This window comes from Pipistrellus kuhlii, unplaced genomic scaffold (assembly GCF_014108245.1).
Source record: "Pipistrellus kuhlii isolate mPipKuh1 unplaced genomic scaffold, mPipKuh1.p scaffold_m20_p_9, whole genome shotgun sequence".
NCBI lineage: Eukaryota > Metazoa > Chordata > Mammalia > Chiroptera > Vespertilionidae > Pipistrellus > Pipistrellus kuhlii.
Window position 1 is genome coordinate 49,081,689 of NW_023425595.1, and position 17,996 is coordinate 49,099,684.

Below are 17,996 nucleotides of genomic sequence, written 5' to 3' on the forward strand. Positions count from 1 at the left end.
TACGTCAAAAGTTTGGGAAACACTGGGTTAGAGGATTACACTAGGGGCTTAAACACAAGGAACAAAAACAGCCTGCAATTATTGGAATCGAGAGTCTAGGCCAGTGGCCGGCAAACTCATTAGTCAACACTGCAAGGATTGTCAACGGTGATCAGATGCTTAGAACAGAGATCAGCAAACTTTGCCCTGAAGGGTTAGAGGGCACATTTTTTCATTGTTGCCAGATGTGGTCACTATTGCCGGTACTCGGTTCTGCCGAGGTGGAGGGCATGTGCACAATTGGTTGTGGCTGGATCTGGCTCTCGGGCAGCGGAGCTGGTCCCCTGGGCTCAGGCGGTTGGTAGCAGCAGGGCTGGTGGGTAGGAGGCAGAGCTGGGGCATCACAGAAGGTGGAGCCAACAAGATGTCCTGATTGGACTGGGAAGAAGAAGAAGGAAAGATTAGGGTCAAGGACCTGACATGACCAAGGTGTTAGGTTCTGGGAAAAGGTGACCATTTGCTACACTGAAGAAGTCTGAGGAAGGAGAAGTTTGAGGAGGAAAACCAAGTAATTCTGCTTGAACACAAGATACTTGATGGCCCAGGTGGCAGTGGGCTATGGTTCTGGAGATCCAAGGGTAGGTGGAGGCATGAATACAGGATGGGGCAAAAGTAGTAGGTTTACACTTGTTTGTATGGAAACTAATACAACACACACACACACACACACACACACACACACACACAATATGCAAATTAGCAGGGCTTCACGACCGCTCAGGAGGAGCTGCGCACACACGCAGATGGGTGGGAGGGGACTGCGTGTTGCCCCCAGTCCAAGAGACACACACACCAGGGGTGGGGTTGTGCTCCGAGCTGGGCCCTGGGGCGCAGCACAGAGCTTGCCCCTGGGTATGCCCCCACCCCAGTGGACGCCCCCACTGAAGCGACACACACACACCCCAGGGGTGGAGACATACTCTGAGTGGCTCGGCATGGCTCAGAGCATGCCCTCAGTGTGTGGCAGCAGCGGCCGGAGCAAAGCAGCCCTGGTCCCACATGCGGCTGCAGCAAAGCAGCCTGGGTCCCAGGTGCCTGGCAGCAGCTGGAGCAAAGCAGCCCAGGTCCTGGGTGCTGGAGGGAAACCGGTGCCGGCAGCCAAGGAAAGGAAGGCCTATTCTTGCACGAATATCTGTGCATTGGGCCTCTCGTTAAAAAATAATAATACAAGAATAAGCTGTTTTGTGTGCTCATAATTGTGGACCTACCTTTGTCCTACCCTGTATAGCAGTTGACAGAGGATAGATGGGATTTAAAGCTGTGGGAGTGGGTGGGGTTGGCTAGGGAGTGAAGTCTGAGGGGTGCTCCAGCTTTGGAGGTGGTGGAGTAGGAGGCGTTGGCAGGGGAGAGAGACCTGGGGGTCATGGGGAAAATGAGAAGGGTGTGCTGTGTGAATGAAAGACTGATGTCCTTTATCAGTATATCAGGTATCTGTTGTCCCTACTTTCAGTTCTTTTGAGTAGATACCCAGACGTGGGGCTGCTGGCTTCTTTTTCAAGCTCAGAAAACTTTTCCTGTTGGTTTTCTTTAGCCCTGCCCACATTCAGTGAACTCGTGTCTGTGAGGATGACTGGGGTCACCTCATCCAGGCTCTCACTTCACAGAAGGGATGCTGAGGACCATGGCAGTTGATGCCTTGTCCAAGGTCCCATGGCCTCCTTCAGATTTCAGATGTTTCTCACACGTGTGTGGCTTCAGACGTCTGCACTCTAACCTGTGGGTGGAAGTTCCCAGCTGGACACGAAGAGCCTTTCCAAGCAGAATTCTGTCCAGCAGCAGAGCCCACTGTTGACTGGGTGATCCTTAGTTCAGGCTGGGCACGAAGCTGTGTGTCCTCTTCCCATATTTTCCCTCCTTACCCTTGCCGCACTTCCTTCATGTAGAATCCTGGCTCCCAGGATGTATAATACTTGACACCCAGCTACATCGTCCACCTCCCTTCCCCCACCACTTTGAAAGGAAATGGAAGCTCAGACATGAAAACATGCTCAGCTTCTGTCATCAGACCTACCAGATGTCCCTTTTGATAAATGGAAGAGGCCCCTTCTCCTGACCAAATGTAGGACCCCTTTGGGCCCCACTTGTGTTCTAGATCTCCCCAATCTGAGTTTGAAGGAGCTCAGCTCCCATTCCTTTTTTTTTTTTTTTTCTGCATGTTTTCTTCCCATCAACATTTCAGCGCATTTCTTTCCACCAACCTTATCTTGCCCAGCTCACCAACGACCTCCCTATTGCTAAATTAATTCTCATAAGGGTTCATCCTCCTTGGCTTCGCTCTGGCATCCAATTCTGTGGACCATGCCCACCTGCAGACAAAAGTCTCCCTGGCAGACTCTTTCCCTTCTGCCCATCCCTGAGAAGTTGGGGCTCCTCTGGGCTCTGTCCTAGGCTGCTTTCTTTTCTCCCGCTTCATCCTGTCCCTCGGTCACATCATCTCCCTGGTTTCAGTTTCCATATGCCACCAACACCGGGGCTTGATCTCTGACCAGCTTGCTCTCCTCAGCTCAGTCCACACTCCTAGAGTATCCTGAACTTGAACACTTGAAGGTCTGGCATGTGCATCAGCACTAGTTCAAGGCTGAACTCACCTTCTCTCTTGTCCCCCCCCCCCCCCCCGAATCTGTAGTTTTCTTGAGGTCACACCATTCACCCTGTGACCTCATCCAGAAATCAGAGCCATTTTGACTTTTTCCTCACCCGCCCACTTCCTGTCAGTCCCCTAGCCCCATCAGTTCTGATTTCTGTAGTTCTTAAATCCTTCATTCCTCCGTCCACCTCTCTAGGGTGGCCGGCCGTCATCCCTCACCTTGCTTCATTTATTCCCGCCATTTCCACATAATCACAGGTGCTCTTTTTTGCCTGACTGACTGTCATCTCCCTAAAAAAAAACAAAAAAAACAGTAACAGCCCTTTAAGTCCCTATGAAATGACTCTATCGCTTTGAAAAAGCAAACCATTGTATCTGTGTTCACTCTCCCTCTGGCCCCTGTGAACCACCCCAGCCTCACTTCTCGATGTAGCCTCACCAGGCAACCTGACTTCCCTCAGGTCCCTGGTTTCTGTTCAGTCACACCCTGCTCGAAGACTCTTCCCTTGGCCACCCTCCCCCGCTCCCAGACCTGGGAAACTCCTAATGTATTGTTCTGATCGTGGCTTCAATGTCATTTCCTCTTAGAACCTTCCTCTGAATCCTTAGACTGAGGGCTGTTGCCAGTTCAAACTGCTTCCAGAGCCAGCGGGGTCAACGTGAAGCCTCCAGGAAATGTCACAAGCCCTGCTAAAGACAGAGCGTAAGAATGGGGTGCTGGCTAAGCAGAACACCAGCTGTACCCCATTGTGGTTTGTGGTGCCTGGTTGTACATTCCCTAGGATCACCCAGGGATATGGCAATTACTTAATTCTACTTAAGTGATGGTTTATTTCTAGGACTCGGTTCCATACAAGCAGATACCATGCTCGGGGCTTGTCCGTTGGTGTACAGCTAGGACAGTGTGTAACTCGTGGTGGGTGTGCAGAACACATCCATAGAGGGAAGGACACACGGAGGAAGGGGAGGAATGAGGGTCTCGTATGTCCTGTCCAGAAGCAGGCGTAGCTCTTTAGGAGCATCTGACTCTGGGTGAGAGGCACAGAGTTGATGTGGACACTTCTCAGTTCAGTTCTGATGCCAGGGTTAAAACCAGGAAACCCAAACTCCCCCCAAAGAAGTTACTCCATGTGATATTTCAGTGTGCTTGTCATCAGCATAGAGTTCATGGCAGTGGTATAATGAATACTGTAATTTCTCCCCCACCTGCTTCTTCCATTTCTCCTTTCCTTTCCGTTCTCCCTTCCTCTCCCATCTCTTGCTGGTGGCCTCTGGTAGCCCCTGAGGGAAGTCTTTTGTGCAAATGTTGGTGCACTCAAGGACACCAGCAGGTGGCGCTGAAGGACTTTTTGATAACTGGCTTTTTGGGGCGCTCCGTTCTTTGTCAAGTTCATAATGTAGGCAACTGTTAGGCAAGATTTGTTTCTGAAACAGGAAAGCAAACTGAAAAAACAGAAGGGAAACAAAAACAAGAAAGTGAAATTAACAGATTTGTCAAATCTTTTTAGTTCTCTTTTTAAAAAAATATATTTTATTGATTTTTTTTTAATAGAGAAGGGAGAGGGATAGTTAGAAACATCAATCAGCTGCCTCCCGCACACCTTCTACTGGGGATGTGCCCACAACAAGGTACATGCCCTTGACTGGAATCAAACCTGGCTGATGCTCTATCCACTGAACCAAACCGTTTAGAGCTCTTTTTAGTTCTCTTAAGTGGCTTTACAGAGACTTAGTTAGAGGGGTCCTCTGAGGATGCCAGGCGAGAGGTTTCAAATCTGTGTGAAAATGTAGGTTCCTGAGCCCCTTCAGACCACTGGATTGGAACTGACGGTAGCGGGTTAAGGCCAAGAGTATGGTTTTTATCCATTTTGGGGAGACTCCTGACACTGTTGGCCCAGCTTGGATTCCAATGTAGATACCACTCATCTACACCCATGTTTCCCAAACTCTGTTGTGCATGTGAGTCACCTCTCTGGGTATGGGCCTATAAATGGAGGTCTTTGCTGAAATACAGACTCATATTCAGAAATACAGAATGCAGGCCCCATCGAACCTACTAACAAGTTCCCAGGCAGTATTGAAATTGCTGGTCTGGGGATCACTCTCGAGAAGCAAGGGTGCAGACAGAGCAGGGCTTGGCAAATGATCACGTCCATGCTCCAGCCACATGTGGCCCATCACCTGCTTCTACACATAGTTTGACAGTCATGCTCATTCATTTGCTCATTGCCTGTGTCAGCTTTCACGCTGTGACAGAGTTGAATAGTTGCCACAGAGGCCGTGTGGCTCACAAGCATTTACTGCCTGGCCCTTTGCAGGAAAAAATTTGTCCTCCCCTGATCTAGAGCTTAAAGCCCATCCAGTGGATCTATGGAAAGGGAACTCCCTGCTTCACAGGACAATTCATTTCACTTTTTTTTTATTTTAATTTTCATGTGAGGATATGTTTTCATTAACTTGAGAGAGGACGGGAGAGAGAGAGAGAGACAGAAACATCTATGTGAGAAACACTGATCTGTTGCCTACTGTAGGCACCTCAAACAGAGCCCGAACCCACAACCTCGGTAGATGCTCTGACCTGGAATCAAACCTGCCACCTTTTGGTGTAGGAGACAATACTCCAACCAACTGAGCCACCCAGCCAGGGCCATTCCATTTTCATACAGAGTTTAAGGAAGGTTTTTCCTTGCTTCCATTAACTGAGTTTTAATCCTGTCGACAGGCGTCTTTTCCTTCTTACACACACCAATGCTGTGCTACCATCTCTTCCATGTTTCTCCTGATGTTAGGTCCACCCAGAATAACACTCTTGTCTTCCCTTGATTGCAGAGTGGAATGACCTACCACCTCTTCCTCTGTCCTCTGTCAGCTGCTCATGGAATGCACTAGCTTTTTTGGGTAACCCCTCACTCTTGACATCTATATTTGGGATTTTTTAAAAGTGGGGTACTGTCTAAACATCATAGAACCAAAAACAAATATCTTTTGCACATATTTTTATTTCACCTCCTCAGTACAATTTGTTTTCGGCTTATCTGTGAAAGATGAAACAGAGAGGGGGCCGGAGACCGGGATGCCAGGACATGGGCTTTATTGAAGAGAAGAGTACCCCTGCCGGCTGCTTTCCAGAGGAGAAAGAGAGTGAGAGCTGGGGTTCAGGCACCTTTTGAGGGGAGGAAAGAGAGGGGATGGGGCTTAGGGTATTTGGCAGGTGCTGATTAGTGGTTCAGTGCTCAGGAATGTCCGTCAGTTGGAGAAAGGGAGGATCTATCAATCTGCTTCCTGCTTTCTAACAATTCCTTCACATCTCTTCAATTCTCTTGTTTCTGGACCCTCAAATGGCAGGCTCTCAAATCTCTCTCTGGTCCTCCTTTTATCTCCTACTCCTTTACATTCTCCTTGGATGATCTCAGCCAGGCTCTTGGCTTCAACCATCTACAGGCTGCAGACCTTCTCTCTTTACTTTCAGTTATCTACGATGTGTGTCTACCAGGATGTTCCTGACTACAGGTATCTCACGTTCAGAACTTCTCATCGTAGGGTCTGCTTCCCATCTCACCCTTTTTACTGTGAATCTGTTCCTCTGGTTTCTCCATTTTAACTAATGGTACCCCCACCACGCCCTTGGATAAGCTAGAAACCCAGAATTAGCCTCACTTCTTCCCCTTTTCATCCCTCACCGCCAAGTGGGCACTGAAATGTATGTTTCCCCCTGCGTGTAGCTCTCAGACCCACCTTCCCTTCTCCCCACTGCTGCTGCCTCAGCCTCAATTCAGTGCCTGCCACTCTCCACCTCCGCGGCAGGAGTCCTGCTGGGTCTCTCTCCTCTCCAGTGCTCTCCCGTCTCCACTGCTGGCTGGAATAGTCTTTGCACAATCAATTTTTATCACGACATCCACCACTGACTTCCCATTGTGTGTATGGGAGGAAGCCGAGGGCTTCATAATTCAGTCCCTGCTTACCCTTTTGTGAGTTCCCAAAGACTGCCATACAAGATTAGCACAAACGTGGTAGCTTCAGAAATTCCCTCTCTCACAGTTCTGGAGGTCAGAAGTTAGAAATTAAGGTGTTAATAACCAGACAGACAACAGGTCTGTGCTGTCTGTCACTACTGGAGCCAATTAAGCAGAGACAGGGTTGAATCCTATATGAGTGTTTATTCCAAGACTGCCGGCAGCGCGGGAGAGCAGCAGGTCAGCCACAAGAAATCTGCTCTGCACCCCATCGTAAGCCGGCTGCTTATCTTGGTAGAAGTACAAAAGAAGGCAGGCAAAAGGGCAAATGGGCAGTTTACCGACATGCAAAGGGCTGGGGTCTTCAAAGGGCTGGCGAATCTGGTTCTGCAGCAAAGGTGTTCATCTTTCCACGATGATAGGCAGCTCCCAAAGGGGAGGAAGGGCTGCACCTCCAGAGTGTGGCTGCCAGCCAGGTTAGAATGTGCCTTCTTTAATCAGAATAAAACAAGCACGGTTAACAGAGCGTGATTAATATTTCTTACAGTCCTAGCTGATCCCCCAACATTCTACTTCTGCCCTTACCAGTGTCAGCAGGGTTGGCTCCTTCCTGAGGGCTCTCACAGGGGGAAATCTGTGCCTCTCTCCTAGTTTCTAGTGGTTGCCAGCCTTCCGCCGTGGCTCAGAGTTGCACCATCACTCCAATCTCTGCCTCCGTCCTCACATAGCTTCTCCCGGTGTGTCTGCCTGCCTGTGGCCTTCTTAGAGGGCCACCAGTCACCAGGGTAGGGCCCACCCTCATTAATTATGCCCTCAGCTTAACTAATTACATCTGCAAAGACAATATTTCCAGACAGTGCCACATTCTGAGGTTCCAGGTGGACATGAGTTTTGGAGAACGCCATTCGACCTAGTATACACTTGCAGCCTCAGCTCTGACAGCTGCTCTCTGTGGGCTCACTCTCTACATTTGGTGCCTGGGATGGGAGAGAATTCACCAAGCAAGCAAGGAGAAAGGATCCCAGTAGGGGAAAGAGGATGTCTGAAGGGCCACAGAGAAGGTGAAAATATAATATAGTATATATAATATAGCTGAGTCTTAATATAATAATGCTTTATATTTTGTGTGTGGGGGGGATGGGGGGTTGTTTTTGCCTCGCTGTATTTTGAAGCAGCGGTTGCCAACTGGTGGTCCGTGAAGTCCCATAGGTTGGCGCCCGCTGCTTTAAAGCATAGCTCAGACTTTACCCCCTTTACAGAGCCTTCCTTGACCTCCCCAAGAACATTTCTGTTCCCTCAATACTTAGTACCTACGTATCTTGCTGCCATCGCTCTTATGTTTTGATTGGTTAAATAAATGAGGCACACCGGCCGTGAGTTTGACATGCTGGTTGTACACTTTCGGCCCACTGCCTAGCTCCTGGCAGGTGCCCAGGAGATGTTTTTGAATGAATTTTCCCACCTGCATTTAATCCCATAGACATGATCATATACGTTTCAGGGAGGAGTTGTTCAGTCCTAACTGGACAGTTCTTCGCCTTATGAGGCAGAAGAGATTTGAACATGGAGGGAGGTTGTACTGGATCCCCTCCATGCCTCCTCCTACCTGGAAGTTCTATTGGTCTCATGATAGCCCTTATAGGAAAAAACACAATTTTTTAATGTTTTTATTGATTTTAGAGAGGAAGGGAAATGGAGAGAGAAGAAAACATCAATGATAAAATATCATTGATCAGCTGCCTTCTACATGCCTACACTGGGGATCGAGGCTGCAACCCCTGTCCGAGAATCAAACCCTGACCTCCTAGTTCATAGGTCGACACTCTACCACTGAGCCACACTGGCTGGGCAAAACACAATTTTTTAAGACAGTTAGACCAAAAAGTGTGCCAACTGCTTGTTCCCGCGCTGCTTTCAGAAGCTTCATCATCACTGGAAGAACTCAGTGCCCCTCAGGCATCGTGCAAAAACCTGCTGTCACAGCTGTGAGAGGTGCTGAACATCTCAGACCTAATTGGGTGGAGAGGGAGCTGTGGACAGAGCTGTGTCCATCCAGCAGATGGAGTCATAAAACTCAGCTTACTTGGGTGAAAAGATTGTAAAGACTGTATAGTGGAACCTCGGTTCTCGGACTTAATTCGTTCCAAAAGGCTGTTGGAAAACCAAATCATTTTCTCCCATTAAAAATAACATAAATTTAATAAATCTGTTCCAGACCCCCAAATGATTACCTGTTTTAACCCCTCTTATATACAGGACATGTCTAATATACTGTTTATAAATAAACACTTTAGCAGATGACCAAGAGACATGTGAAAAAAATGTGAAAAAAATGCTCAAAGTCATTGATTAGCAGAGAGATGCAAATTAAAATGACAATGAGGTATCACCTCACACCTGTCAGAATGGCTACCATCAACAAATCAAATGACAAGTGCTTGCAAGAATGTGGAAAAAGGCAATCCTAGTACACTGCTGGTGAGAATGCAGACTGGTGCAGTCATTATGGAAAACAGTATGGAGTTTCCTCAAAAAATTAAGTATGGAACTGCCATTTGACCCAGTGATCCCACTTCTAAAAATCTATCCTAAGTCACCCAAAACACAAATGAGAAAGAATGTGTGCACCCTTATGTTCAAAGCAGCATGCTTTACAATAGCTAAGATCTGGAAACAGCCTAAGTGCTCATCAGAAGATGAATGGATAAAAAAGCTGTGGTACATTTATACCATGGAATACTATGCAGCGGTAATAAAGAAGAATCTCTTACCCATTGAGACAACATGGAGGGACCTGAAGAGTATCCTGCTAAGTGAGAGAAAGACAAGTATCATATGATCTCATTCATATGTGGAATCTAAGTAACAAAATAAACTGATGAAGGGAGTGGATCCAGAGACTTGAAGCATGGAACAGAATGTGGAATCTTGGAGAGAAGGTGGGGGAAGGTGAGTGGGTGGGAGGTAATCAACCAGGGACTGTGTGTGTATTTATGCATGGCCCATGGACACAGACAATGGGGCAGTGTGGTCTTGGGGTGGGGGTGGGGCAGTCTGGAGGGGGTCAATGGGGAAAAAAAGGAGACATTTGTAATACTTTCAACAATAAAGAATTATTTTTTAAAAATAAACACTTTTAAAACAAAAAGGACATGAAATGCAAATGAAAACTTAAAAAAATGAAATGTACAGTAAAAATTGAAAATTTAATACTAATAAGCAGCAACAAAAGCAAAAAAAATTACAAAAATTTTCACAGAACAATCTCCTGAGATGTTAACAGCGTGAGGTTTAGCGGTAAGCGGACTCCTACTCGCACATTTGCTCCTTTGTCACCTGAGGAACACGACTGGTCATACAGGTGTCTGCATGAAAGGCTTCTCGAGGTGAGAGTCAACTTGTTCAAGATGGGAGATGTTCGAGAACCAAGGTTGGGCTATAATTGAATGCTTTTTTCAATTTGTATTTTAATTGAATTGAGTTTAATACCACCTTGTTACAGATTAACTGAAAGTTGCATATTTATATAGATAGATAGATAGATAGATAGATAGATAGATATTTTACTTTATTGATTTTTTACAGAGAGGAGGAGAGAGGGATAGAGAGTTAGAAACACCAATGAGAGAGAATCATCAATCAGCTGCCTCCTGCACAGCCCCCCACTAGGGATGCGCCCACAACCAAGGTACATGCCCCTGACCAAAATCAAACCCGGGACCTTTCAGTCCGCAGGACAACACTCTATCCACTGAGCCAAATCGGTTTTGGCTGAAAGTTGCTTTTTATTTTTGATGGTGGGAAATAAGCTTTAACTGGAGAACACCAAGGAATGGTGGTGCTCAACCACATTTCCAAGGGGTGGTCAAGGTACAAAGGTATTTTGGGGAGAAATCAAACATCCACTACATAATACCTTTAAACATTCATTTTCCTAATTATAATAAGCCAGGCCGAATGGCCAATTGGTACTAATTATCACACCAAGTGGGCATGTTAGAAAAATTGCATGTAAAAAGTAACCTTTTAATTCAGAACAGTTTGAGGTAAAATGCTATTATTCACATAGCTTTGACAGGAAAAGTGTTCTATAAAAAGATCTCACATCCCTGAGTTAGAAATATCAATAGTTCCCTCTGTGACTCTCAAGAAGAATGCCTGGAGCTGACTGGTTTGACTCAGTGGATAGACCATCGGCCTGCAGACTGAAAGGTCCCAGGTTCAATTCCAGTCAAGGACATGTATTGTACCTTGGTTGCGGGCACATCCCCAGCAGGGGGTGTGCAGGAGGCAGCTGATTGATGTTTCTCATCGATGTTTCTACCTCTCTATTATCCCTCTCCCACTCAGTAAAAAATCAATACAATGTATTTAAAAAAAAAAAAAAGAAGAAGAAGAAGAATGCCTGGTGGTGGAAACACCACAAACTCTGTGGCACAGTTACATTTTGATGCTAATGGGCACCCTTCGGAGTGGGCAAGGGTTGAAGGAACACTGCTTCTTTCTCAATGCAGCCAACCCCGAATTATGCAGCCCCAGTTCAGCTAACCACTGGCTGTGGTGTCAGTGTGCAGCAGCCCTATGCAAATTGGGTTACTAATCTTGAGAAGGCCCGTCCCAGGCCAGAACCCCTGGGCAAAGCCGCTATGTTGGTGAGAGGGCTTGGCAAAACTCGAGCCATTCGTGTAATTTCTCTCTCTCCTCTGTGGCAGGGATCCCTAACCTGGGGTCTGTGATGGCATCAGGGAGTTTGTAACTGGGATAGGAAACACACGACAGCTTTATTTTTTATGCACTTCTAACTAACTTAACATTAAAGTGTGTGTGCCACAATCCATAATAGTATGAGTGGTACTTAGGACTTTTCACCCACAGAAACCACAGACAACTGGGAATACTGTCTCCCCTTCATAACTCAGAGTTACTGCTGTGAGACCATCTGTTAGATTCTATGAATGTGTTAGTAAAGAATCACATGCAAGCCTGGCCAGTGTGGCTCAGTGGTGGAGTGTCGACCCATAAACCAGGAGGTCTCTGCTCCACTCCTAGTCAGGACATGTGCCTTGGTCGCAGGCTTGATCCCCAGTGGGGGGGGGGGGGGGGGGGGGGTGGAGCGCATGCGGGAGGCAGCCAATTGATATCTCTCATCATTGATGTTTCTCTCTCTCCCTCTCCTTCTCTCTTTCTGAAAACAATAAAATAAAAAAGAATCACATGCAAAATGGTTGGAAGTATTTTATGCACTTATAAATATTATTCTCCATGGAAAACAAGGAAAGATTCAGGAGTTGTCACGGAACCAAGACAACGAGGGAGATGTGACAACTCGGTGTAATGGACACCCCAAAATGGCTCTGGGAACAAAAAGAAGACAGTCATGGGAACACTGGAGTAATTTAAGTAAAATCTGTAATTTAGTTCCCAGTAATGTGCCAATGACGGTTTCTTAGGCTTGACGGGCGTACCACAGAAACATAGATGGTAACAGGCTATTCGAGAACTCTCTGTACCCGGGCTAATGCCGCTCTCAGAGAGGTGTAGAGTGGAGGTTTTGTGTCAGCTCGGGCTTCTTCCCGATCCAACTCCGAGGAACTGTGGGAAGGGAGCAATCCAAAAGCAGGAAAAGGCTTTCCAGAGAATCAAACTAATTCACCGCGTATTATGGTGGGACAGGCATGCCTCTGGGGTCCGAAGCCAGGCTTTGTGTTCTGTCTGTCACCAGCCTCGTGCTCTGCAGCCAGGAAATGGCTGTGGACTTCTCTCCCCTCCCTGCAGCAGGCAGCCATCACCAAGGCCTGGCCAGAGTCATCGTGAGGACTAAAGATGACATGCCCGGCAGGGAGCCCTTCGTTGCTTTTAGCTGGTATGTTTTAGTGCCTATTACATGCCACGCCAAGCATTTTTCATAAATTATTTAATTCTCCTAATATCTGTATTGCATGACCATTTTATAGCTGTGGAAACTGAGGTCAGAGGCTCAATGACCTCACTGCCCAAGGCCACTGGCTGAGCTGAAATTCAGATGGGTGCTGATTGTAGTTCCTGGATGTCCTGTGTCTTCTCTTGCAGCTAAGCCTTCCCTGACCACCCCACAGACCTGGGTGCAGGGTGCTCTTTGCTGTCTCCCAACTCCCGGACCCCCTCTTGTTTGTTTTGCACAACCATCTCCATCTGGATGCCCTCCTCCTCCTAACACTGCTGCCCATGTGGTCGGCTTCTCCCATCTTGAGGTTGTCCAGCTGGGAAAGGTCGGGGGTCGAGCCCAGCTCAGGTCTGTCCCGGTTTGGAAGGTTTGTTCTCTTTTCCTGATGGTGAGCTGCTTGTTTCAGCGTTTTGGTGGGATGACTCCTAAGTCACGGAAGCCAAAGTTTATCTCATTTGTTGTGAGCAAAGTTATGCATTTCTGTGTCATTCTCCCAGATTCCAGAGAAGGAGTGAGAGGGAAAAGAAAAGAAAAAAAAAAGTAGAGTTCTTAATTTTAGTGACCTTTTAAAAGCTAGAGCAATTTTTAAAATAGAGCCTAGCAGAGGCCACTGTGACAATGATCTCTAGTTTGATTGGGGTTTTGTTGAGGAATTACTCAAAAGGATATGGGAGTACTTTTATATATTTTTGTTTCTTTCTGTGTCATCCTGTAATGGCCAATTATTTCCAATTAAAGTCTATTGAAAGGAAGGAGAAAGGTGATTGCCAGTATCAAAGCTTATCTGGACAAATGGACTTAGCCATTAGCAGCGGTTATTCGGTAATGAGCCTGATTCCCACAGCGGCACGGGCGCTCACCGCTGTCTCAGAATGAGGAAGCCACGCGCGTGGCGAGGTGGCCTCAGAGGAATTTTGATCCACGGTGTGTTCTCTTGTGTTTCAGTTCTTCCCCTACATCCTGTTGCTGGTCGCCATCCTGCTCTACCTGCCCTCCCTGTTCTGGCGCTTTGCAGCTGCTCCGCACATTTGCTCAGATTTGAAGTTCACCATAGAAGAACTTGACAGAGTGTACAACCGCGCCATTAAAGCCGCCAAGAGCATGTGTGACCGCGACCTGAGAGATGGTCCCTGCGCAGTTCCCGGTTCTAATGAGAACGTAGGACAAAGGTAACTTAGTCCCCTGCAGGCACCGAGTCAGGTTTTGTTTTACACACATTCTCTGCCCTTTTCCTGCCCATCTGGGCTTCGGGCTCCCATTGCTAGTAGATATTGGTGTGTGTGTGTGTGTGGGGGGTGAAGCTCGCCCCCACTTGTATGCCCCAGCATCTGTCCTCACATCGAGTCCTCTCCTTGTTGAGTGAACCATCACTGTTTCACTGGAAGAGGTAACAAGTTAGGGCACCAGGTGTAGCTCACTTGCTTTGACCTACACCTTAATGGGGGACCACGGAGGATTATGAGACCATTGAGCTTAGGAAGCAGGTGTGACAGAAGCGAATTAGTAGGTGATGCCTTTTTTACATTCTTCCTCTGATTCTTGTTATTAGCAATAGCTCATTTAAAAAATACTTAATCTATCCCAGACATCATGCTGAGTTCTCTAAGTGCATGATCTCGTTTAATCCTCAGAGCATCAAAAGCAATTATTTCCCCCTTTGCAGAGAAAAACACTGTCCTGTAGCAATCAGTGAGCGAGATGGGGCCTGAGCCAGGTCTGTTGGCCCACAGCCTGGGCCCACACCCACTGAGCGGTCTGCCTCCCCTCCCGCCCCTGCCAACAGGAAGCACGTGTGTTCCAGCCGGGCCAGAATATTCTTCTTTATTCTGCACATTTGAGTGAGCAGAAAATTACAGTTTAAAAACAGCAGAATAAGAACTATAAAATTTATGTAACAAACATGTACATTCCCTAGGTAACATGTGTTCGAAGAATTTACAAATGTAACTCATTTAACCAAGTAGACCTTTTAAAAAATATTAAGGGGAAAGGTGTTTTGTTATTGCTTTTCATTCTTTGTTTTTCCAAACCTGATTCGATTCTCTTGTGTGCGAGTGAAGTTGTCAGTAGAGGAGTTTGGGCAGGAAGGCTTTTGAGATTTTCAGTATGCTATTGTTAAATGTGCTTATGTCTTTAACTATTTGGTGGTCTTGGTAAGGGTTTAAACACTTTTTATTTTTCTTATTAGTTTGTGGGAGATATCTGAAAGCCACTTCAAGTACCCAATCGTGGAACAATACCTGAAGACAAAGAAAAAATCTAATAACTTGATTGTCAAGTACATCACCTGCCGGTTGCTGACCCTCAGCATTATAGTGTTAGCATGCATCTACCTGGGCTATTACTTTAGCCTCTCCTCCCTCTCCGACGAGTTTGTCTGCAGCATCAAGACAGGGATCCTAAGAAACGACAGCACCGTCCCCGATCGGATTCAGTGCAAACTCATCGCCGTCGGCATCTTCCAGCTGCTCAGTTCCATTAACTTGGTGGTTTACATCCTGCTGGTCCCCGTGGTTGTCTACACGCTGTTTGTTCCATTCCGGCAGAAGACGGAGGTTCTCAAAGTGTATGAAATCCTGCCCACTTTCGGTGTTCTGCATTACAAGTCTGAAGGGTACAACGACTTGAGCCTCTACAACCTTTTCTTGGAGGAGAATATAAGTGAACTCAAGTCATACAGGTGCCTCAAGGTACTGGAGAATATTAAACGTGACGGCCAGGGCATCGACCCCATGGTTCTCCTGACTAACCTTGGCATGATCAAGGTGGATGCCGTCGACGGCAAAAATCGCAAGCAGTCTGAGATGACGGGAGAGGAGCAGGGGAACCAGACGGCAGAGCTCAAAGGTAGGGCTAGCTTCCACCTGAAGCAACCCACAGAGAGCCTTGGCAGCTCCCTTTTATGAATGATTGACAGTCTTTGCCCCCCCACCCTTCTGCATTAAACCATTTTCCTAGTGTGATCTTAACCGTTCAGTACTAAGAGAGAAAGGGAAAGAATTGGGGCGGCCCCGAATTTCCAGTGAAGGAAAGCTTCTGTGCTTTTTCTTGACTGTCCTCTCTTTTTTCTCCTCCTCTCTGTTCCATTCTCTGCCTCTTGCTCAGGCATTTCTTCTTACTGTCATTCTTGCTTATTTTTCGGTCTTGTTTTACTGGCTTTTCTCCCTGTACCTTTTGTCTTTTCTCCCGGATCCTTTTGTCTTTTATTCTCTGTCTCTTTCAAAAGGGAATGGAAGACCAGTCCAGCATGGATTAGTTGTTTGATTGTCGACCTGAAGGTCATGGTCGGGGCACATGTCCAGGTTTCAGGCTCAATCCCCAGTAAGGGGTGTGCAGGAGGCAGGCAATCAGTGATGCTCTCTCATCATTGATGCTTTTTCTCTCATTCATAAAAGGGAGCTTTTTTCTCTCTCTCCCTGCTTCTCGGGAATCAATAAAAATATATATTTTTAAAAAGAGAGTAGAGGGGGTGGGGCGTGGGGAATGATAGTGTATTGGTTTAACTGTTGCCCCGACCTAACTTCACTGTGCAGTGAAGTTGGCTAAGGCAAAGAACACGAGATAGATGTAGAGCAGCAGAGAAGTTAATTTGTGCTGCGTGACTTCTGTCACAGACATATTCTTTCCATTTTGACAGATTTGAATGCACACAGTGAAACTAAAGCAAATAATGGGGAGCAGAATGCTCGACAGAGACTCCTGGATTCTTCTTGCTGATGATCGTTTTCAGGAACTTCAGAGCCGTGACTTCTGTGATGTGGGATTCATTTTGGCTGCAGCGCTTCTGCTGGGCTTCATCTGGTTCGCAGGAAATGGCTCTTGGTAATGGCGGGACACTACTTACAGAGTCCCTGATGAAAATGATGGCCCTCCAAATGCTGTAGGAGAGCCGTCTATGCACTTCCTTTGAGAAGCGATGCAGAGATGAGTAAGCCGCAGCAAGTATGTGAGCTCTCATCAGATGAAAAGGGAAGAGACTAATCAGAGTAAGAGTGGTAGCCCTTTTTGTGCCTCAGAGCAACACCTTTCTGTACCGATGGGGTGATGAGACTCGGGAAAGCATGGACATGGGAGACTTGTTTTGTTTTGTGAAATAATAATAAGCATGTCAGACCACAACTCTGTGCACCTCCTACGTGCCCTCGGTACTGCTGGACAAGGAAAACGTTCACTGGCTGTGGACCCAGAGGCGGACCTGCTCTTGGGAGAAACTTGTCCTAAACTGGGAGAGACGCACACCCTGGCGCTCTCTACATTGTCACCTGAGAGCCTTGGCCAGCCACACTAACCGCTGTTCGTTGCAGCTTGGTATGCCCTTGTGCTGCTCTGCCTGACAAGTTAGTTTATAAGACAGAGTCTAAAGGGTACTGAATTGTAACTTCTGTGCCGGAAAGAAGGCTTCTGAAAGAGCCCTTGAGGAAATCCGGACATTCAGCACAGGTTGATTCAGGCACTGTCCAAGGGGCGTTCACAGTGCAGTCCCTGTTAGCAAAAGCATTTGAAACAGGGTGCTGCGTAAACAAACTTAACTGAACACAGAATGTTTAAAATGAGGAACGTTTTACCTTCTGTGATCAGAACGTATAAATGACAGCTGCCATACCGTGTGCCTGAAGCCAGCACAGGTTGGCAGTGTATTTTATTTATATTTAAGCACATCTTTTACACATTTAATTTAGTGTCATACGGTGTCAGAATTGAGGCCATTTGGGAAGAGCATTCTAACATTGATGGAGAATTATAGAATAAATGTGACAAAAGGGTACCTATTATAAATACAAGTGTTATTTTGTAAACATTTTCAAGCTAAGAATATATAACAACTCTAACCAATTCTGACCATGTAAAGACATCCTAACTATGTTTACATTTTATACAAACTTTTAAAAAATGACATCTGTGGACCTCCCCATTTTTATTCTTAGAGAGTGAACACATTGCTAATGTAAGCAATCCTCAGGTACCTCGAAGTTTACATGTGGCTCTTAGGGACAGTGTTGACCTGATGGAATAACAGTTTTGTGAAGAACAAAAGTTATATAAGCTGCTCTTTGTCTTTCAAAATACTCACAAAGGCAGGCAGGTTTCATTTGTGCTTCTGTGATGGTTTCTGAGATGGAGAGCTAATAATAAATAATTAAGGATGCAATCTATGCTTTAAATTATTCTTATTATATGATATTTATTACCACTAAATTATAGTGAAAATGGCAGTAATCTAAGCAACCAATTTTGCTACATGCTCATGTCATTGTATCTGAGGTGTTAAGTCACCATACTCTACATTCATTGCTTTTTATAATTTGAAAATACATATTTTTCTATGCTACGCTTTTCTTCCAAAAAGCCTCATCTTTCCTGTAGACGGTCCCTGATGTGCATGTTGAAGCAGTAAAGTGGATACATTATTTAGGAGACAGGAACTCTCTAAGTCCCGCCATGTGTCATCCTCCCATCAGGGTTCTAATGGGCTTCTGTTCGTGTCCCCGTTCCC

The 17,996-nt window shown here is 46.4% G+C and overlaps 1 protein-coding gene across 2 annotated transcripts in view; it reads left to right on the forward strand.

Moving 5' to 3' along the window:
• PANX1 (pannexin 1) overlaps window positions 1-17,664 on the forward strand; it is a 39,445-nt gene extending 21,781 nt beyond the window's left edge. The window contains exons 3-5 of one of the 2 annotated variants that reach the window (XM_036426715.2): window positions 13,448-13,671; window positions 14,691-15,349; window positions 16,117-17,664. In XM_036426715.2, coding sequence (XP_036282608.1) covers window positions 13,448-13,671; window positions 14,691-15,349; window positions 16,117-16,136 — 903 coding nt within the window. In that variant the 3' untranslated portion in view covers window positions 16,137-17,664. The remainder of the gene's footprint in view (window positions 1-13,447; window positions 13,672-14,690; window positions 15,350-16,116) is intronic. The other variant, XM_036426714.2, reaches the window with a different exon arrangement.
• Window positions 17,665-17,996: the final 332 nt, after the last annotated feature.